The 22,558-nt window shown below is 42.2% G+C and overlaps 1 protein-coding gene across 2 annotated transcripts; it reads left to right on the top strand.

Annotated features, from left to right (window-relative positions):
- Positions 1 to 274: 274 nt before the first annotated feature.
- On the top strand, positions 275 to 22,454 carry lpgat1 (lysophosphatidylglycerol acyltransferase 1). Of its 2 annotated transcripts, XM_086018724.1 has the most exons (9): positions 275 to 851; positions 1,981 to 2,233; positions 8,354 to 8,472; positions 8,624 to 8,719; positions 10,322 to 10,601; positions 12,450 to 12,576; positions 18,406 to 18,512; positions 19,335 to 19,475; positions 22,292 to 22,454. In XM_086018724.1, exons 1-9 carry the CDS (start codon positions 819 to 821, stop codon positions 22,321 to 22,323), a joined length of 1,188 nt encoding a protein of 395 aa, XP_085874850.1. In that variant the 5' UTR covers positions 275 to 818; the 3' UTR covers positions 22,324 to 22,454. The 2 variants fall into 2 exon arrangements, with proteins under 2 accessions (XP_085874850.1, XP_085874851.1); XM_086018725.1 differs by lacking the exon at positions 22,292 to 22,454 and having other exon boundaries at positions 19,335 to 19,568.
- The last annotated feature ends 104 nt before the right edge of the window (positions 22,455 to 22,558 follow it).

Here is a 22,558-nt window from a genome sequence, read left to right as displayed (position 1 = left end):
TACCAGGTGAGCGCAAGTGAAAGAGTAAAACGCGTTACTTCCGCTATGAGATTTCAGAATAAAGAACACCCTTTTGGAACTAACAAGCAGAGTTAGCACCGTGTACGGCATAATAAATCAACACATTTAATAGAATTGTACAAACTCGTGTTTTTAAAAAAAAGATGTATTTTAATGTGTTTATAGAATAGTTTGTTGGGTCAAAAGTGTTTGTTGTGAAGGCGTACGACTCACTTCCGCCTTCATCTACATATACACTGTGCAACTCACCGCCGTGTGAATCTCGACTTAAAGCAGAAAGATAACGGTGTCCTGCCTGCCAGCCTGCAAGAGCGACATCGCCGTTGAACCGATTTGACTGTTTCATGTCTTCATCATTGAATGCTTATCGTGGCTGCGCCGACGCCTGAATCGGGGCTTCTCTTGTTCACGGAGGACAGGATCTCGATAGAGATCTTAAACCAGACGCCCATGATGGAGATGATGCATAGGTGGAATTATCACCCGGGTGTCTGACTGCGATGGAGCCGACCGCGCTCAAGTGGAGCTCCTTGCTAGCTAGCTAGCTAGCGAGCTAGCTGGCTAACGGTGCCCGCCGGGATTCACTCGACCCCCCGAGCAGCCCTGGATAATGTCGCCTCGATGGGTGTGATTGCGGTTTGTTGCGACGACACCAGACCAATTGAGCGATGTCACTAATTTTGACCAAAACACGGACCATATCTGCTGGGAAATGTGCTAACTTATTGGTTTAGGTTTTTCCTGCACATGACGGCGTTCGTCTGGTTCCAACACATTCGCTTTTTGCTACATCTTTAATGCTCTTTGGATGCTTCTGTGACATTACTTCGGTAAGTAACGACCTACCAGACGTCAAGTCAAAATCAGGGTCTGACTATATCCTGGACTTGCAGATACAGTAGAGCGCACTGGCGCCTACATTTAATGTCCAGTCAAGTACATGCGCTTTCTTTGAATATTTTACAAGGATATTTATGTTTTGTAGTTACACATTTAAACAAACGGGTTTCTGCCCCCCTCCCCAAAAAAATCTACTATGCTAGCACAGCCCACACTGTGCTAGCTAGCTTGTCATGAAGACCTTTTATGGTCCAATCTTTTCACGCATACAGGGAGCCAATGCAGCTTACTCGAAGACACACAGCTTTAAATTATTTTCATTTAAAGTCCATATTATGGCTTCACTCCGAATTAGTTATCGCTACGTTGATCTGCATTTCTTTGGAAGCTTATCTATTGCTGCCACTTAATTAGAAAACAAAAACACAAAAACAAGGCTCACTTGCACGCAATTATAAAAAGTAGCCACTCGCATAATTAAGTGAAAAGTTGATTTCAATATTTTGCACGTTGCACCGTGCAAGATATATTTCCACGTTAAAACAAGATAAACGAGGAGCTTTAAACGGTGAGCTGTGGAACAGAATTAAAGCTCGAAACACAGAGCACATTATGAGTTCACAGGTTAAACATTTGAAAAGACTAAAAGTAAACGTTTTTGAACAAAGATATGAATTTAACTAGTATACTAGTATTCTTAAAATAAACCAACTTAAAATAGTTTATGCTGCATACAAGTAAATGGCAAAATTACACAAAATATGAACATGCTGCAAGAAAGGGGTAAATGCAAAAATTGTACATTTCAGTAAAAGTTAAAAATAATCATAAATCAGAACATTTCTTTGCTGTTCTTGCTGGCGTCGCAAGGAATCCTTGCATCTCCCAAACTATCACTTCTCAGGAAAACCACATGGGGACTGACCAATAGTATCAATTTGTGAGAAAATATGAAATTGCCCAAATGTAAATATAGGAGTTTTCTGCCCGACAATGACATCGTTATTTTGTTTATGGGTAATGTCCTGTGTTGTATAGATTTTTCAGGATGGTCTGTTGGTGTTCATCATACATACATAGCCCGCCACACGTCTCAGCGGGTCCTTTTCTTTCTTCCAGACGGTGTGGATCACGATGGCCCAGCTGTTGGATGGGGCCGGCAAACTGGGCTGGACTTTGCTGAAGGCTGTGTTCCGTTTTGTGTTTATGTTCATCAACAACTGTGTAGCCATCCCGTCCTACTGCCTGTACCTGCTCGTGCTGCAGCCCCTGAGAATATGGCACAGCGCCACGTTCTGGCACCTTGAGGGCGTCATGTTTAAATGGCTGCTGGCTATGGTGTCGTCGTGGGGCTGGATCGCAGGCTACACAGGTAAGATGCCTTAGATCCTCACTGACCCAAATGGAGTGGAAACATGCAATGAAGACTCCAAAATTTCACTTAGAACCCATACTCCTCCCTGAAATACAAACCTTATCTCTTGATCGAGATTTGTCACCTGAACATACTTTCTTGAGATCAATTACTATTTAGACCGGGCTTTGGCTCTATCTTATGGCATCTTAATTCTGATGATGAATGAATATGAGGTCAAATAAAATAAACGTTGTGCCGCTTATTTTAAGCGTGAGACAATTACTGCTCGTATCCAGACCAACCATCAAACGAGTAGAAATGTTACAGATTGTGGTGAATCATGGCGGCGGGCGGCCGGAGCAAAGATTTCCAGTGAGTATAAAACTAAAAAAAAGGGAAGGAGAAAACCTTTTTTTTTTTATATAACTCCAGTTTCGGATTCTATAGCCAAGGTTATGTTGTAAGCCATGTCAGTGTAGCGCCTTTGCACCACCCCATGCTTTTAATGTAGCATCTGTTCAATTTTCTTACTTCTACTTGAACATTCAATAAGGAAAGTCTTGAGGCACTAGACACATCCAAGCCATTGGAATATCTTTTAATTGTTACCCCTAACCAACAAAGAAATTAATTGCTGTGTATTATGAGAGGGGGAAAAAAATCACCAGGGTCCGTCTGTATTATTTCCCACGTCTGCTGGGTAGAACGCCTGGTCAGTGATTCATGCAGTCGGTGGTGTTTGGTTGCACGGGGGCTGTGGGCAAAATGCTTACTAATTGTAAGTGCTGTTCATAGGGAATAACAAGGTGTACTGATCAATAATGCATACTTGTCAGCCTATAGAACACCTGGTATTGTGTTATGCAACATTTGCATGATATGCAGATTGTCCGACTAGGGAGGTTAGACATCACAGGGTTCAGAGTCTATCTACGCTTGGATGGGAGACACTCATGCTGAGCATCAGAGGACTTGGTTAGGAAGACTTTATGAAAGAGAGCCAGAGCCAGGCCTGGTTAAGATTTTATAGTAATTAGAAGTGATGTGCGTGTAAATAATATAATATAGTCTAATTTGAAGTCAGCCGGTGCGCTGTGGTTTTAACTATACAGTGTCACCAAAGTTGAACAGAATCTGTTTCCTAAGACACCAGTGGGCCTCCCAATTTGTTTTGGCTTTTTAACTGTTTAAAAATAACAATTTCATTTAATCAATGTTTCTTTATACTGTATAAAACTAAAATAAAGTTCAAGTACTTCCCCTTTGAGATGTCCTGTTTATATGAAGATAAAGACATACGTCGTCTTCACGCACTGTGTTTTTCAGCGTTATTAATTGTCATAAAACTGTTAACTTCATTTTACATGTGAGAAACTGCAGTGTCATGAAACTTGCGTTGTGTTACCACAATGTCATCTTATCTCTGACTATAGGTAAAGTACATGTGATGTGCAAAGGTAAGATTACAGTGCGTGCCCTGGAGTTGAGTCTCTTACCATAAAGCAAGTTTACACATCAAAATTAATTATTAATTTATAACTTCTTGAAAATGCAACTATGATGTCCTGAGCAACCGGGGCAGTGACATGTCCCCATTTCATTCGCAATAGGAAATACGTTTCCTCTTTGAAATCATTTTTCTTTGTTGGTATCACGAAAATGCATTAACCACGAGTGGGTAATTTAGAAGATCGCCTATCATAGAGTAAATCCCCCACAATTGGCTGACGTATCATCATGCATGTTGGCTGTTCAGCCAACATTTTTGTGTGACTTTTTGAGGAATAATTTGCCTCAATTTTTTACAAATGATATGACCCAAGACTTGTTTTTACAGTTCCACTATTGAATCACAGATTAATGCCCCTATGTACTTGACATGTGTGAATAAACAGTAAGTTGAAATACAAATTAAATATTTAACTCAAGCAGCCGGTTATGATTACGTTCAAATGGCTGTTGATTTCACTAGTAGCAAATATTCTCTGCGATGTTTGGTCAGTCAAAAAGACGGTTTGAATCTCTTTGTATGCTAGCACAGCGACTTGCGGGGATCAGTTCATAATGTGTTGATGCTACATTTGCAAAAGGAGCAGCCAGAGAGGTAAACATTGCTCTTCACACCCTGTAAACAATGTTGTAAGAAAAGTGCACGCTCTAGTTGTAGCTTGTAAAAAGTCCAGACTCCGTAAAAGGGTTTTTAGGCTCTATGGTGGATTGGAAGTTATTAGACCGATTGTTGATAAAAGCAGACAAACTATCTGAGGTCTCATTGGGAGGTGTCACACAAACAGACGAGGTAAAACAGTCTTACCCAAGTGGCGGGAACTCGTCATTGCGGCGTTAATTGCAAGCAAGGACCCACCTCTTGAAGCCGTTTTGGTGTGCACCACGGTTTGGATGCTGACGTACACACTGGACCAATGCAACAGTTATCGGAGCACTCGGCGCCAGAGTTTGTTTTACCAAACCAAACGTGACAAGCGAGCACAGCCTTCCAAGTTTCTGAGGAGCTGTCAGCCAATGATCGATCACACTGGACAAGTGCAGTTTGTTGGAATGTAAGATTGAATTCAGAATCTAGTTTTGTCGCGATGTCGTCCTCCATAAACAGGCCCATCAGCCGGGATGTCGCATTTGGCCTGGCAAAAATGTGCGTGTGGAAAAAAAAAAAAAAAAAATGATGGTGGATGATCTCCACCACTCGTGTTTTGTTAATGCCTGTGTGCAGTCATGCAGCACCCACACACGTGTTGTCAGTTACTTGGCACAGACCTTTTTTCTGGACTGTGTGGGCATGTGCACACGGTACTTGATTGACGTGGTTCTCATTATACAGCGTTTGCTGCACCTGGTTGTTAATATGGTAGGAAATTATCAACTGCGGATAATCATTTGAATTCTCATTTTGTCGGCCCCAGTTTGAGGCAGATGTGGATTTTGGAGGCAAAAAAAAAATCATACCTGTGAGTAAAGTCAAAATATTTGGAAATTTGATATTAGTTGTAATTGAAGAGGGGAGGAAAAACATCATTTAAAAATAAAGTAGTAATTTATGACACTTAAATTGTTTTTTTACAATCATTAATTGGTTAGAATGACTGAAAAGAAAATTATCAGAGGCATGCTGTGTACAGTGTGCAGCTCAATTTACAACATTAATATATCTGTCTTCTGAGTTTTTTTAAACCAAGTTTTACAAACATTTTTTGGCACATCAACGCCATCAGCACAGTGGACAGTTTTATCGCTATTGTGTCGATGTTTGTCTGTTCCTGAGAAAGAGCTACATGTACTGATCTAAAAGATGAATACTGCGCACCGTTTTAGTGCCTGTATAAAGGAAAGGTTATTTTTGGCATATCACTATTAGACTTTAGTAAAACTGTACAGCGTGACCTGCGGATGAAAACAATCCAAAGGCTGGTGTGTCTGAAGTCACTTGTTTTCTGTAGCTGAATAAAAATGTGTTAATTAGATGGGGGGGGGGGTGACATTACCCAGTTAATATGACCGCAGCACTGCTATAATCAGGGCAGAAAAACAAATCTCACCCAATTTACCTCAGTCTTTCGTAGAATACATCAGGAAGTCAGTGGAATAATGAATATAAAAGGGGTCGATCCATTCAAGTGAAGGAGCCTTTTATTTACCCACTAAATATCAATTTTTAAGGTTTATTTATCAAAACACAGCGGTCACACTGGTATTTGCATGCAAGGAATTTAGTTTCTAGCTAAGCTCCAAAGCTTTGAATATCATTGACAATTTAGCCCTCATTCTCCGGCTTGCTCGTGGAGTCACTACCGGGGTGACAAGAGATTAATTAGGAGAGTCAGTGGCCAAATTGTCCTCTGCCTCGAGAGAGGGAGAAACGCGTGCAGGGGTGGCTTTAACTGACCGCCACTTTTGGATTAGACACTGCGCCTGTAGCATGCTTGTCACCCTGCTACGCTAACTGTGTCGTCTCTCAAAGACAATTTCCCTAATGGATTCTATCTGACAGATGACCCATCTCCGTGATATCGTTAATGCTCGTCTCCGGCAACAATGGGGACATCAGCGAGCAAGAGAGCACGCTCCTTATGAATTGGCATCGCCTTCAGGGCACGCACACACACTTGCTGAGCGCTACAGATGTGTCATATTTCCTTCACGGGAGATCGCGATTCCGTTTTCTGAGGAGAATCTTTCCGAGGTACAAAAGACGAACTCTGTCCCATCATTTGAAATTTGCCTTGCGTTCTTCTTGAGAGTGTGTGTGTGTGTGTGTCATGAAGCTGCAACACAGACAGTTTGCTCTTTTCCATTGCACGGTACCTACTACCTACTCTGCTTGCCATGGCTTTAGTCACTGTTGTGCCATTGCTCCGTCGGTAAAATCAGAAATTATTTCTACTATCTGGTCATTTGGAGTTCTCTGGCGGTCCCCAAAACAAAAACAAAAAAGTTTTACAAACCCCCCCAAATGTTTCTGAAAACACTAATAAACATTCATTATATGTTCCCGATGGGGGACTGGTGGGAAAAAATTCCAGAAAAAAAATCTGAAAATCAATTATCTGGGGCGTCCAAGCATATTTCATGGAGGGCCAGTGCCCCTGCTGCCCCCCCTTCTAGCTCCGCCAGTGGCTGTAATCTACTGCTCGCTGTTTATAATCACCCATGCTAATATTATCTTACACAGTTGCCTCAACTCTTGATGGTGCAGTATTATCAGAATCATATCTATTTTAAAACACACAAGGATTGGAGTCACTCAAGTACTATATCAATAAGACATAAAAAATGTATAATACATTTATTTTTGTTTGTTTACTTTTTATTATATATGCTAAATGGGCCATTTTCTTGTTGCCATCAGCCACTTCTTGGATAAATTGAGACAACTTCCCCTGGGTTATTTGATAGTAAAACACTTTGTAAGTGATTACACAAATTTTCCCAAATGTGTTCCTGTGCAAGTGCCGTGTACATAATACGAAGCACAAAATTGGGTCATCTTTCTGCTGACAGCCTTGCTCCAAATATGTCTTTCCTATTTTGTCACTATCTCATAGTGCGTTCGTTTTTGATTTTATCAAACGTGAAATTTTCAGCCTGGGAAAAGCGTTGCAGTCGTTTTATTCTCCCCCCCCCCCCCCCCCTTCCTCGAAATCCAAATTTCCCCTTCCACCTTTGGAGAGGAAACGGTTCGCAGAGGCTTCACTGCTGCAACATTTACCGTACATCCCACAACTTGAGCTGACCCACCCGTGACTGGGGATTCCCCCGCACATGACTGCAGCTCAGTTGAAACTTTTCTTTTCACCCTCTGCCTTCTAGCGGATCTCCACGGTTCTCGGTTAATATGCTGAGCCGCTGGAGTGTGCTTTAAATTGCAAATGGTTCCACGTGCTCTCCGGGAGAACTATTGTTTCCGACCCTCGTCGGACACGAGCAACATTTCCCCTTTTGTTCAAGCTCCTGTGTGTGCTGTCAACAATCACACACTGGCAATTGGCTTGTAAAATAGCCCGTATGCTCTGAATAGATGCTCAGCAATGCAAATCAGGAAAAGAGGACCAAAGGCCACTTAGATTTACTTCTTTAGGTGCTAATTCATGCTGGTTATTGTCATGCTGAAAGCTCTTTGTCTGTCACAAGGGAACACGGTTGCAAGTTAACAATGCCTGTGTATTATTCGCTCGCTCGCTAAGGCCTTGTTGCCTGTGTGCCATTTGGCCTGCGGAAAAGAAGCTTGCAGCTATATTTTTCTCCATATTATTTTTATCACTTTGACAACAAAACAGAGTGCTGGATCTGTGCTTTGCTTTTAACTGAGCAATTTGTGTGGTGAGGTCTCGATAACGCGTTTTTGACCTGCTACGGCACACAGCTTTCTGCATGTGAAAATTATTTGTTTTTTTTCGACTATGACAACGAACAAATCTAATATGTAAACACAGAGCCCCTGTTGTAGTAGTTGCAGTAAGACATTGGATATCATTTAAAGACTATCAGCAGGCTGCTGGATATTTACAATATATGATTTATAATGGAGATTTGCAGTTTTCCTCCCATATATGAAACCGAGTCCGTGTGTCACATATAATGGATGTGAGCTGAACGCCGTGTGTCTCGTTTGCTTCGCAGTAACGGAGTGGGGTGATGATGTGCGGCCCATCTCAGAAGATGAAGCCATGGTCATTGTCAACCATCAATCCACGGGAGATGTATGCACCCTTATGATGTGCCTGCAAGACAAGGGCATGGTAAGAAGTCAGATATTGCCCGTTACCTCCAACCCGGATGTGGTGACAATGCTGGCGTTGAACGAAGTGGCGCTAGAATAATTGAAATGATTCTGGGAGCACAAAATGAAGTGGCGAAAGTTCAAGTGTGTAAGTTTGTCTTTCTTTTCAGGTGGTACGAAAAATGATGTGGCTGATGGACCATGTGTTCAAATACACAAACTTTGGCCTAGTCTCCCTCATACACGGTGACTTCTTCATCCGACAGGTAAGAGCTCATATAATACTGTGTGAAATGTTAAATAGGTTTATCATTACTGCTTGTTGTTTATCCCACCATAAAGTAGTACCACACTCTTCTATACCTTTTTGTTCCTTTTTTTTTACGGATTGGATGAATTCTCCTCAAAAGACAGACTTTTTTTTTTTTTTCACCTACATACTACTAGTCCCAGAATGCATCAGGATTAAAAACCATAAGGCCCTTACCAAAATCTTTTTAACCTCCCGGTGCTGATGTGAGTTAGTTTTTTTTTTTTTTTTTAAATCATCACACTCCACAAAAGTAGTCACTACCCATCTGCTTGTCCCAGCTGGAATGCTTGCATGCGTTCAGGCTTCTGAAGGCCGTGGCGTCCTCTGTGAAGGTCAGCCACTATGGACAGTAGTGTGTGTGGGGGGGGGCTAAGGGTTGTTGGCCGCTCAGCCCTGCTGGGTCAGACTAACCCTTTGTTGTGGGGGCATGTGGAACAGAGCAGGCTGCTTTGACCGGCCTACACTCAGACCCCCACTGGGAATATATCGGGTACACGCTATCCTTCCCGAGTTCCTGGAATTTGAATCGTGGTTTAAGGCTTCATTGATTCATCAGCAACGTTTTGCCTCGCCAAGGCTTGAAGCACCTTGCGCAACAGGCAAGCCCGACTGGACTTGGCCATTTCTGTGATCCCTTCCGGCATTCGTGTGTGCATTGTTGACATCCTTCCCCGAAATACCTCACACAGCGACAGCCAGGCAAGCATCTGCTGTTCATTGGGCCTCGCAGACATATCTCACCACCATGTGCACAGCAGCAGCGGCTGCACATTCGCACGTGGAACAAGATCCTATTTTAAACACATTAGCGGGGTGTTCATGAATATCACATGCTGTACACTGGCTTTGACATAGTATCCCAGTCAAGTAAAACTCAATTAAGTATCAAGTACCTTCGTTTTTGTCTGTGTGTGGTCTATGTATTTTATACATAAATGGAGAAAAGATCCCAGAAAATTGCCATTAATTTCATATAATCTTGTCCACTTGGCACACCTCTAGTGCCACTTCCAGCGTGGGTGGAGTTTGTAGTTGCCCCAGCCCTGACACTCAAACGATGCGGTGATCTCCTCCGCGATTGGCGCGCCGCACAAGTTTACAACCCGGCCGACTGTATGCTGCTGATGCATTTAAATTGGCTCTTGACCAACTGAACTTTACTGGAGATCAATCCTCGAATCTTCTTCCTGTCACTGCTAATGTCCCTAATGTCATTTTTCACATCCATGGCCTGACGTTATTGCTGATCAGAGTGCTGTGTAGTGCTGGCACTAGCGTATTAGTGTTTGCTCCTTTGAATTCTCACATAAATATGTGCATTCTGTTCTGATCAAACTCTTTTGGACTCCATCCCATTCCCTCACAAAACTGGAGTTGAACCTGGTAGATTGTCCTGTTATTTATTCAAGGCCATTTTTTTAAAAAGAAAACCAAACCCAGGCGCAATCAAGTTTTCCAACCCATAAACTTTTTCAGACCACAGAAATCAAACTATAGATGCAAGGAATATAGCAAACATTGTGTGGTTATCAAGAATTGTCTTTCTTCCCTTTAGGGCAAAGCCCACCGAGACAAGCAGCTGGTCTACTTGAAGGATCACTTAGACAAATATTACCATAGTCGTGACAGGAAGTGGATAGTGCTGTTCCCCGAGGGTGGCTTCCTGCGCAAGCGGAGGGAAACCAGCCAGATGTTTGCCAAAAAGCATTCTTTACCCCACCTGACCCACGTCACGCTGCCTCGCCTCGGTGCCACCCAAGTCATCCTGAAAACTCTGTCAGCCCAGCATGAGAACGGCAGCGTGGCCAATGAGAGCGGCACTTCCAACCAGACAGGTAACCAACACGTAGATGTGCGTACTAACGCCACCTTGGTTTCAGGAAAGAGCCAGCCCTTGTGTAAACGGTTGCATTAGTTTGTTGCGGATGGCATTTTTCCTCCGGGGTATGAGGTCATTTGTATGATTTTTTTTTTTTTTTTTTTTTTTTTTTTCCTCTGCGACTCCTGTTTTAACAGTGGAGTTGTGACACTTCCAAAGATGTGAGAAATTGTGTCAAGATCTCTGAAATCTTTGCGGTTATTTGCAAGTAATTTTTCTGTCACAAGACACTCATTAAAATTAACCAACATGAAGGAAGGAAGTTGATTTCTTCCTTCGTCAATTTTGACATGAAAACGAGTCGGATTCATTGTGGGCCTTTTTTTAAATCGACCATTTGCTGCTGAGCAGCCAGGTAATTAAAAAAAAAAAGGCCTTTAAAAATGCAAAATACAGTTGTGGGGTTAACGCGTGTTTTTTTGCAAAGGTTTAGTGCAACTTTAGAGGTGTATGTTTACTGAAAATTTGGGTTACATTTTTATGACCTTGAGGACATTCAAAATTCAAAGTTAGATTGTATGCCTTTTGCTTGAAAGAATCCTCTTGAAATAAAAACATCAACACACAAAGCAAAACTAACTTAAAAAATCAATTTGAAGGGTGATTTTTTGTTTTGTTTTTTTGTATTTGTTTGATTGTTTTGGCTAGCATTGTTGGAAATGTGCCTCAGCTGCGTGCCCTATCGCTTTGACGCTATGCAAACCACTGTCATCTCTTCCCCCTTTAGTATGACCGTGTCAAAACAAAGGAGATGTAGCGCTTAATTGGCCGCATGTGCAGTCCGCGCATGTTCTCGTTTTAGCTGCTTTCTCTGGACGCCGCGAGCTGCTTGGTGCGGGAAGCTTTGTCCTTCCGTTTAAATCTAGCTAATGGCATTTCAACATAGGGCAAGAAAAAAAAGAAAATACCCAGAAGAGTACTATGTCCCTATGTCCTCTGTGTGTTTTAGTTTGTGCAAGCGCCGTCTCACCCTGACCCTCCCTAATGCTCTGCAGAGGTGCCCGCATTTTGCTGACTCACTCCGAGACAAATGGGCCACTTGCAGAAAACAGGATTTGATGTAAATATGTGTGCCACGGTGCAACGGCCATTCGGAGTCTCCTCGGCCGCAACGGCTGATAAGGTGTACATGTTGTCGAAAAGATAACGAGCACGCTGGCAAAGTTCATGACGTGCGTCGGCTCATGATAAACCGTATGACCGAACCAGTTGCGTGGATGCTTCTGGGTAATGTTTGAGTCTGCTGTCATGGTGTAATTCCTTCCACTGCATTTGTCTCCCTCGCAGTGTTTGCTGAAGGACACACCTTTGCCGTTTATTACAGTGGAGTTTGTCACTACCAGCGACGCCTTGGCTCAGAGCCGCGTACTTTGGCCCGCTGCGCACGCGAGAGCGTGGCTACCGCTTCACGGTCCAGGACAAAGCTCGGCATCCAATTACCGGGTGCCCATGCTGCGATGGCCGTGGCCATTCCGATCAATACCAAGGATGCCCGTCAAGTCACTTAATCTGTCGTATCAATGAGCCGGCAACGTGCGCTTATTTTTCGACAAATATGCTCAGTTTGTATAGAGTCCATTAATACTGGGTAGCTCATTAAATTAGATGTCATTTCAGTGTCTACTAAAATAGCCAGGCCAACATTAGTCAAGTTGGGACCTTACTACTGTTTTTTTCATCCGTCACGTTGGGAGGTGCCCAATGACAGTTATGATTGCAAATTTACTGGTACTGTGCAGATCTTTCAAATTAGCTTTGTTATAATATAATCATGGATGTGCTGTTTTTGTCTGCTTTGCTTTAGGTAAAAAGCGCAAAGGCCTCCAGTGGGTGATCGACATGACCATAGCTTATCCCAAAGCACGGCCCATGGACATCCAGACGTGGATTTTTGGATACAGATCGGCAACAGTCACACATGTTCACTACAGGTAAGCGTCGAATATAATCAGATTATGAAAGTTGCACGGAGGCGCACTTTAATTTGGTACACACACTTTGAGACTGATATTAATGTCACTTTGCTAAGGTGTTTATTTCTATCAAGGGAGAATTTAAGAGTCCACCCACTGATAGCTCCAAATCACAGAAGGAAGTCCCCACCAACTTCCTTTCCTATGTAGTGAGTCAGCAGAATGCACCAGAGCTAAAGAAGTTATTAGATGGCTTAATGCACCACTGTCCTCTGTTCTGTCACCATGATGACCTTTTTTTTTTTTTTCCTTCCTCTGTGTTTGTGTGGAAATGAGTTGAGTGGCTGCTTGGAATTTTTTAGTCACCCGGAGCATTTGCTCTCTAGCATTTGCCTCAGGTGTTTTTACACTATGAAACCTTTCATATATTTTTCCACAAAGATGTTTTTACCTTTTGTTGAAAAGAAGAGTCTTTTTAGCTGCCCCTTCGGTGTTAAGAAAGATACAAGTGGGGCTATAGCGTCACCTCACACCATCTGCGGTTCGCTAGCGACCACCGGAGGAAAGACGTTTAGTGCTGTTAATAATATGGCTGCATTTGGCAGAGGAGATGTCCTCAAGGTCTCCTATAGTTATCCATTCACTTCAGTATATGATGCAGGTGCATCTTGATTAGCTACATTTCAAGATAAATGTCTTTTTACTGTGCACAGTGTCCATGTGGTAGATTATAGGATGCGTTCAGGGTCAAGCGGCAGCCGGTAGAAGTCATGATGACCCTCAGGAGGCTGTGAACACTTCAGTGTGCTCTGGTGTAATTGGACAAAGTAAAAGATGATTTATGGACTTTGGCTTGCTGGTCCCTCTCCGCAGTTTTTTTTTTTTTTTTTTTTTTCCACCAACATGGACGAAGGCAAAGGGCTCATTAAGCCTGCAATAAAAGGCTCAGAGATTCCACAATTCCTACTGCTACCTGTGAGACAGTTTAACCAGACATTGAGAGAGTCACCTCACTTTCTTTGCAGGGGCTCCACAGACAGGCACCCTACCAAGCTAGCGGCACAGCTGTTAAACTTGCCACATGAGTGATCATAAACTATTTAGACCCATGCTGGTATAGGTGCAGAGACAAGAGGATTAATGTGCCAGCTGATCAAGCGAACTCTGGGAGATTGAGCAGTATGATGCACTTTGTAATGCCACATTTCCAGTAGTAGCAGCAGTCGCGTTCAGATGTGCTCGGTTGACAACTTCATCCGCATTGGAAATACCGCAAATAACTTCAATGTTTGATACAAGACCGAATTAGCTCCGAGCACTGGCAGAGTTGTTCTGACGGTAAATGTTAGGTTTTCGATTAGAGATGGACCGGTATGTTTTTTTTCAAGACCAATACCGATTATTAGCAGTCAAGGAGGCCGATAACCGATATTTGGAGCCGGTATTCATTTTCAGTAAAAAGGGAGCTCCCAGGGTCATCAGCTTGTCTTCAAAAGTTACATGAAAACTTAAACAATTGCTCCCTATAGTTTTCGACAGTAAATAAAGTTCAAATTTCACTTATCTTTGTTTTGATTTCAAACAAAACCAAAAGGTGCACAGGGTCAGTAGAATCTCTAATAAAATTTACTGAAAATTAAAAAAAAAACAGTTCCTTGAAGTTAACACAGTTTTAAGTTGCTTTATTATTGGCCAACAGATTTAAAAAAAAAAAAAAAAAAAAAAAAAAAAGACCAATATTCATCAAAATGACGAATATCGGCCCGGCCGATTATCGGTCCATCCCTATTTTCGATTGTTTGAGCCGCCTTGATGACTTCTTTCAGCAGAATGTTTTTTCCGTGCAGGCAAAGGATAAATCTTTCCTCATCTCTGCAATATAACACCAAGTCTTTTGTTAAGGTACACAGCAGCCCCCCGTCAACAAAAGTGCTTTGCAATGACAAGACAATCATAACTGTGAAACCAAAAAGAGGAGTATAGTACTCTGAGAACCATGTTTCATATTTCCACAGTCTTGCAAAATCTCAGAACATTTTTGACTTGAGCTAAAAGTTGGTGTTCTCAACAGGAAAGACCTCAGTCACCGTCTGTTCTGAGTGCTTGCCCTGCCAAGTAAATCACCCACTTGCTGTGGGGGCTCCTTATTTTTATTCATCTGAGCGTGTGGGTTTAAACACATTTAGAGTCGGATTAAAACGATTTGTGTTTCTATCAGAAACATCTCACTCGTGTCAGAAGTGGGTGGAACATTGTTCTTCCTCCATTTTTATAGCCGCCTTTATTATATTATTACATCAGCACGCTTCCTCTTCTCCAGATGCTGTTTGTTTAATGAAACAGAATGCTTGATATCAGTTTCCCCCGTGACATGACCAGATTGTTGGTATACTGTCGAAGCATCAATGGATCATAATTAATGTTGTGTAGTGTAATCAGTGAAGCTTGGTTGTGGTGAGTCAAAGGGTCTTGAATCCACCTGCTCCAGCCTGTTTCTATGTGACTGCTATCTGCTATCAGATGACCGGGGCCGAGTCTCTAAACAGGCAGCTGAGCATTGTGTAACATTCTAGATGAATCTGCGTTCTGCACTTTTTTTTTTTTTTTTTTTTTTAATCCCTCAACCTCCCTTTCCCCCGTCTCTGCTACCAGCCGTCACCCTGCCTTTGTCTCGTGCACTCTCGCCATATAATCTCAGTTTCACACATCCGAAGCCTGCTGAATGGCACAAGGGAGAGTTAGGTGGGTGTACAGAGGCAGAGCAAGGGCAGTGGTAAGTGTTGAAGATGTTGCTTTTTTTTTTTTTTAAATGGCTTCTTCTTACTTGTTTAATGCTGCTGTCTGCTTTTCTGAAAGATGCTCTTGGGGGTGGGTAAAAAGCTACAATGTGACATGATTTATGGGATTTGTTGTTTTGCCAGGTCATCACATGGGCGCTTTAAAGCTGCTCACCTGGCGGTCCGTTTATGACAAGACCCTGGTCGCACGCTGAGTTGTTGAGCTTGCTCTCGTACTGCTTTTTCAAGCTGTCTTTAGATTTTTCTTCCTCGCGCGGAACACGCCTTGCCTGTTTCCTACTTGGATTGGTTTAGCTTCAGGGCTTCCGCAATCAATACGTCACACCTCTCTCTGAGTGTAATAATGAGATCCTTGGTGGTTTTGTTTGTTTTGTTTTTTTCTTCTTTTTCTTTCCCAGCACAAGATGTATCCGTTTTGTCCAGCTCTTCCCAGTATGGACATGGTCATGGGTTCAAAGCCTGCTGCACAATCACCAGAAATAGACATTCAAATGTGTGTGGAAAACTACTCATATCATTCGTTAAAATCTGTAGTCAGTGTTTCATAAAATAAAAATTCAAAGTTACCGTTGAACACGACAATTGGAATACCGTTCGCACATTTATGTCCTGTCTACTTGGTACAGTCCATATTATAAGGAGATTGTGATCTGATTATTTATAATTTATATATATATATATATATTTATGTGAAGTGACTACACCTTCAGGTTAACCCTAACTCAGAAATAGTCGGTCTATACTGTGAGTATGTAACTCTCGACCATGAACTTTTACCCTAACGACCAGCAACGTGGATTGACATCCCGACTATCAGCTTAAAGTTCATGACCACCTGTGACAACGACTTAATTCTTTCCTGGTGACCTCTGCTCTGATAAGAGGCACCCAGCCTAGACAGTCATTAACTTCATCGCCACACATCAGGTCAGATACATCTGGTCACAGTGACTCTTGCTCCATAGACGCACACACGGTGGAGGAAGAACTGTTGTCGTAGCTTAGCTTGTGCACTGTCAATGCATCCTTACGGAGATTGAAAGGTCTTAAATATCAACATGTTAGTAGTTCGCTCAGCTGTTTCCTCTGGTTTCGCCTTTTTACATCTGTCGTGTCCAGTGGTTCTGACTAAACCATTTCCTGGAGCATAGACGGCCTTAAGGCAGAGAGGAAGCTAATTGAAGAGTTCATGGAACAAATTATCATGCAGACTCCTCCTATTGTCATCAACTTTTCCCAGTGATGGTTAACATCCGGCATGCGAAGGAAATTAATGGCTGCTTTATAGGCACACATGGGGGGCTCCGTATCTTAACTAGAAAAATGCAGGAGAGCAGGACATGCAACATTTTGGTCCCCATCGCCCAATTGCTAATCTCTATGTTCGGCTTTTATGACATTGTACCCTCAATCAAATATTACAGGACACTTTTTTTTCCCTCTCAGTTTCCCCACGAGAGAGACTGAACAGAGTCCCTAAATAATGATTGCTTCTTTCCTGTAAAAGTGGACAGCCTTTGCCTGACACGGTCCAAATTTAATTAGCTCCTAGCCCAATTGGGAACAGAAGCAATATCTTGAGAATAAGAAATGTAAAGAAGCAAAATGGTGAAATTGGAAAGCAATAGATATGGAGGAGCAATCTCTTAATCATGTGGGTGAACACAAGCGCAGTGATTAACATCTCGTCGCTGTACTGCGAAAAACACTTATCCCCAATTTTGGAAACTTTTTTTAATTTTCACTTTAATGCGATGTCTGTAATGTGGAAACATGATTCATGTAAAAATAAGAAAATGGGGAAAAAAAAATGGAGATAAATGTTGCCCACATGACAGCGACGATCTGTTAACTGTACTTTGGCCCCAGCACAACTAGCATAATGGTGTTACTTCCAAGTACCGAATGTTAATGTATCACCCGGTTAACAAGAAATATTGAGGTCTCCATCATAGTCCTTATGTGTAATAGTGTGTGTGTTTCCGTTCACCCCAAATGATCAATTCCGGTATTTGTAAAACCACCTCTGCCAATAGCCAGCAGAAATGGATTACACAGTGAAGCCATAAAGGTCAAACACAATCTGTCTCTGTCGGTCTCTGGTCAATCACCAATGTGAATCTAATTGTGATTATTTCTTCAAATAATTTTCAATAGTAAAGGATGAAAACTGGAATAATAATCTGTTCCCGGATCAAACTGTCACCATCTTTGCGTCTTTAGTAAGTGTCCCCCAAAAAATGTAAATCGCTATTTTTTAAACTTTTGTCAGACAAATTATGATGATTTTAACCTTGACCTATGAGGAATCTGACTTTTTTCCCCCAAGATACAATCCATCACTTGGAAATTTTTTATTTATTTTTTTGTCTTTGGTTACAATAGTGAGCAATACTTCCAAAAAGATGCAAAATGCTCTAAGACTGTTATTCTCATTGCCAATTGACGTTTAAACAGAAGAAAGATTACAAAAGTCTAACTCGGGCTCAAGCTCTTCTCAACAGTCAACAATCTCAGCGGAGATTAAGAAACCCACTCAGCTTTTTTTCGTTACCTGCAGTATAAAGACTTGTACCCCCGGTATAAATGGTTTAACCAATCAATACATATTAAAGGGGATCAATACTGTATGGCCCATTGCTTTCCACCTCCAGATCCTCTGCACAGATGTCCTTTTACAGTGGACGTTAAATGGTCAGGAATATTAAAGTAACGCTGAGTGCAGAGGAAATGCTCCTCTGAGGGGGGGGGAGACGTAACCTCTATTTGAAGGTGAGCAGGGGCTGTGTGAGCGCGGCTCACCGAGGCCCCCATGTGGCCAGACTTCCAGAAGGCTGCGTCAAAAAAACCCCACACTTGAGCACGCTCATGTGAGTCACGTCACTTCTGTCTGCCTGTGACACCCCGCTAATGACTTTCCCAAACAAGCCCGAGCTACATCCACACAGCTTTTTATAGACTGTCGTTTTAAATGGACTTCTGGCTGTTGCTGACGCGCGCGTTCCATGCCAGATCTGTTCACACGCCCCTTTTGTGTGTCTTCTATCAGGATGTACCCAATTAAAGAGGTTCCTGTTGAGGAGCAGGCGCTGACGGACTGGCTGTATCAGAGGTTTGTGGAGAAAGAGGATTTACTGGCCCACTTCTACGACACAGGTTTGTTTGCTTCTGATGTGTTTCTATTTCATTTATCAGCTATACTGTCGGTATGCACTCGCTGGCTACAACATTCGGTACACTCATTGAAATTGAAATAAAGTCAAAAACATTGTTTGCAATAATAGGTTCTACGCACCCGCACTAGTAAACACTGAATTATGATCAATATTGCGTTTGTGGAATAGGAATTAAGCAGAAAAATGGACCGTTTCTTATCCATATCAGGGGGCGACCATTTTGTCACTTGCTGCCAATTGAAAATGACATCACAGTTGCGCAAGCTCACAATGAGTCATGGCTCAGCTTCAGAAAAGGTGAGCCGTGATTAGTTGTTAACTGAGCCCTTAGCAACTGTGATGTCATTTTCAGTCGACAAAATGGCCGCCCCCTGAGATAAGAAAGGGTCGATTGTTCTGCGTCACTCATATATTCCACAAACACAATATCAATCAGAATGCTTTATTTACACTAGTGAGGCTGCATAGAACATATTATTGGAAAGAAACTTTTGGGGTTGACAACCCCGCACTGCACCGGGCTCCAAAACAAAATTCTGGAGTCAAAAAAAGCTAAATACAGGCAATGTAAAGCCGTGTTCGCTGAATCCAAAAACAATGCAGGTTTTTATAGTCGAACAAAAAACAAAAAAAGTACTAAACAGCTAAAGAAAAATAGCCACCCAGATTGAATCCTTTGTTGTTTTGCTCTTGTATTAGAAGTGAGTGTATGTAGCGTAACTCAACCAGCAGCGCTAACTTGCAGCTGTAATTCCCACTCGGAATGCATCGCAACTCCAATTCCTTGCGTCCTTCCCAACAGGAGCGTTCCCGCCTCCCGAGGGCCAGAAGGAAGCGGTCTCACGGCCAATGACCCTGGACCCCGTGTGGCTGTGCGTCATCCAGTCGTTCGCGTTCATCTCCGGCTACATGTGGTACAGCCTCTTGCGGCACCTCTACTGCGGTATGTTTTGAGTACGCCAGCAGGAAGAAGCGCCTCGCGATCCGCCGGTGTCATGCGATGGATGACTGTACAGTTGCGATTAACGTGGCGAGACTCAAGACGGGGCGGGGTGGGGGGCGGGGAAGAAAGAAAAAAAAAATGTATACGACGTGTAGAGAAACAGAATTACAGCCCTGACACTACACATGATCTTTCACATCACGGCTCTCATGTTGATGTTTACACATAGGCCCATGCATTCAAGAGGCTCAGGACAAAGGACCACTGTAGTTTCATGGAGTGTGTATGGACGTGTGCGTCTGTGAATACTGTGAGAGTAGAAGCATCAAGTCCGCCCTTTAGCCTGCCCTCTTTCTGACGCCCAGTTGGACGTCTCGAAGCAGCGGTGTGGACGTTCCGCTCCTCCTACCCCTTGGCCCACATTGCACTAAAGATCCAAACTGCTCCCTGTCCCAGCATATATTCCTGAATGGTAGCTGCCTATGTTTTTTTGTTTTTGTTGTTGTTGTTGTTGTTTTTTTTTTTGTTTTTTTTATTAGCCTGTGCATCTCCACGAGAGCCAGCACATTTGTTATCTTTTCGTTGTCATCTGGACTGTTTACACTGGCGACCCCCGCTCCAAGTTCAACACTGACAAACTGGAGTGGAAACGTACAGATCACTTGAAAAGCAACTCATGTGGACTTGTGTGCATCTTCTCGACAAGATGGGCTGAGAAGGCTCGACTTTTTTTGTTTTTGTTTTCTTCGACCCCTTCATCAAATCGCATAGTTTTACAATTATTTAAGCCATACGCTCAGTGATGTCCACAAACACAAGGGAACATAATTGTGCTGAATGCTTTCCACGGCAAAACAAAAAATAATACGACAGTCACTTTTGGTGTAAGACGTGTAGGCATTGATACAGTACGAAGAAGTGAGAAAGTGGGTGCCCCCATCCCTTTTTTTATTGAACCCCCCCCTTCCCGATTAATGTGCTTTATGTGTCGTTGCTGTGTGACATCAGAAGGTGGAGACAATTCAGAAAATATTTCATTTTAAAGACACAAAATCCTCTGTACATAACAAACCTCGCAAAGCAATGTCCGTCACCTGTTTGTGAATAATTCAGATTTTATTTTGTTTTTTTGTTGAGGTTTTTTTTTTTTTTTTTTTTTTTTTTTTTTTTTAAAGGAAAACAAACATAATTTTGTGTTTACTTCTCATTGGTACACTGTTGTGGTTTTAATTTTATTTTCCTGTTTCCAAGCAGGAAGTTCTTGGCAACGCTACCCAAGACCCAAACATGCTTGGTTGTGAAGATTCAATGTAAACCCTCTTTTTGTTCTAAATTTTGCCGATACCTTAGGACAGGGTTTCCCAAAACGTTGTCATCTCAAGCTTTAAATTGTGTTTCTTTGGTACCAAAACACTTAAAATATATCATTCATATTTACCAACATAAAACCAATGATAAAGGTGAAGCACCCATTGCCAAGAAATTGTGTGCATATAGAATTTTTTTTTTGAAGCTTCCATATTACTTTGACAATCGGCAACCCAAATAAAATGGACACCAAAACCATTTTTGGGAAACCCTGCCTCTGAAGTCTACATTCCCCAGTGATGCTGTTTTCCTAAGCGGAAAAAAATTGTTAGGACGAATAGTTCCAAAGGCGTCAAGATGAAATTGGGCCAGCAAAGTCGGGCTACGCTATGGCAAAACTGTTCTTTTAGTTCTGAGGTCACTTTTTTTTTTTTTTTAGTTCCTTTAATCTGGAAAATTCTAGAGGTGTGGCATTTATTGCTGACGTAAAAAAATATTTTAGTTATTGCCGGCCCTTGTTCTTTGTCTCTGTTGGCAGAAGAAAGTGTGTGTGGGAAGAAAAAAAGCGCTACCTAATTTAACTGGTAAAATATTTTAAAATCTGTCATGCACTGGCCCTTATCTGATTTTTTTTTTTTTCAACCATGTTTCCAAAGAAGGCAGGGAAAGTGATGTTTTCCTAGATGTGGTTTTAGGAAATAAACACAATAGGGATTAAAACAAATGATACTAGAACTGTCTGTAATTTCCCATTTTGTACTTCTCCTTTAAATTCCTAGTTACACAGCCATTTTACAACACAGAAACTTGTGCTGGAATAAAACATCAAAGATCGTAAGCTCCTTGTTCTGCTTGTCCTTTATGCCCATGCAAACTCGAGATTTTATATGACGGTGCCACGAGTCGACTCTGCCGGGAAGCCTCATGCCTCAAATAGACAATGCAAAGGTCAAATTTGGGGGAAGTGAGTCCCCCCCCCCCAAAAAAAAGGTTGAATACAAAAAAAAAAATGTTACCGACAAACTCTTCACCAGAGAAAAGTGTTCTGCAGTGTCACTTGCAATGAAACATTTCGCAGGTGTAGACCCCCAAGGGTACTCAATATCACGGTTTGGTGGGTCTTCCAACAATGATAACATTCCTTGTGGCAGCAAGCAATAAAACATCCAGTTAGCCCTCACAGGACTAATAATGTATCCATTTATCTGTCTATTATGTCAAAATGCCGCAGTGACGAAAAAGACCAGGCTGAATGATGCAGTGACCGAGGTTAGCACGTATCAGAAATTAAGGCAGAATTTTGATGTCATGATAGTACATCCTCATTTCATAGTTTGATCTGAACATGAACATGTTTTTTCAAGCCTTTGTGGTTATTGTCTACCACATAGGTGAGGATGTGCTGTATGAACTCCCTCTAGATTCATGTCCTCCATCAGTGATATGTCTCTGTTTTTTTTTTTGTTTTTTTTTTTTTTACAATGCCTGTTTTCCTTTTGACCCTGCAGCATGTACTCACACAGATACAACTATACTATGACATGTCATCCAGCTCTGCAGGAGTAACCTTTGCAGAATCAGACTGACAGACCCGGCCCTGGATGCTCTCCCTTCCCGCGGTGTCAGTTGTGAATGAATCATTTGAGTAAGTGACGCACCAAAGGGATCTGACTGATATACTGCTTGCGAAGAGAAAATCACCCAATTGGAGGTTAGAGTATAAATGTTATTAACACCCTGTGAAAATGTGCTCGATTACAGCAGCAAAATCAAAA

Source organism: Filicampus tigris, chromosome 20, assembly GCF_054856515.1.
Source record: "Filicampus tigris isolate MCC_2025a chromosome 20, RoL_Ftig_1.0, whole genome shotgun sequence".
Lineage (NCBI taxonomy): Eukaryota > Metazoa > Chordata > Actinopteri > Syngnathiformes > Syngnathidae > Filicampus > Filicampus tigris.
The sequence above is the reverse complement of the archived record's forward strand: the minus strand, read 5'-3'. Positions and strand labels throughout refer to the sequence as shown.

Bases quoted from the DNA above. Each gene is read 5' to 3' on its own strand.
- lpgat1 (XM_086018724.1), top strand. From the start codon at position 819: ATGCTCTTTGGATGCTTCTGTGACATTACTTCG. The intron at 8,473-8,623 runs GTAAGAAGTCAG...CTTTCTTTTCAG, and splicing joins GCCTGCAAGACAAGGGCATG to GTGGTACGAAAAATGATGTG. The intron at 12,577-18,405 runs GTAAGCGTCGAA...GTCTTCTATCAG, and splicing joins GTCACACATGTTCACTACAG to GATGTACCCAATTAAAGAGG.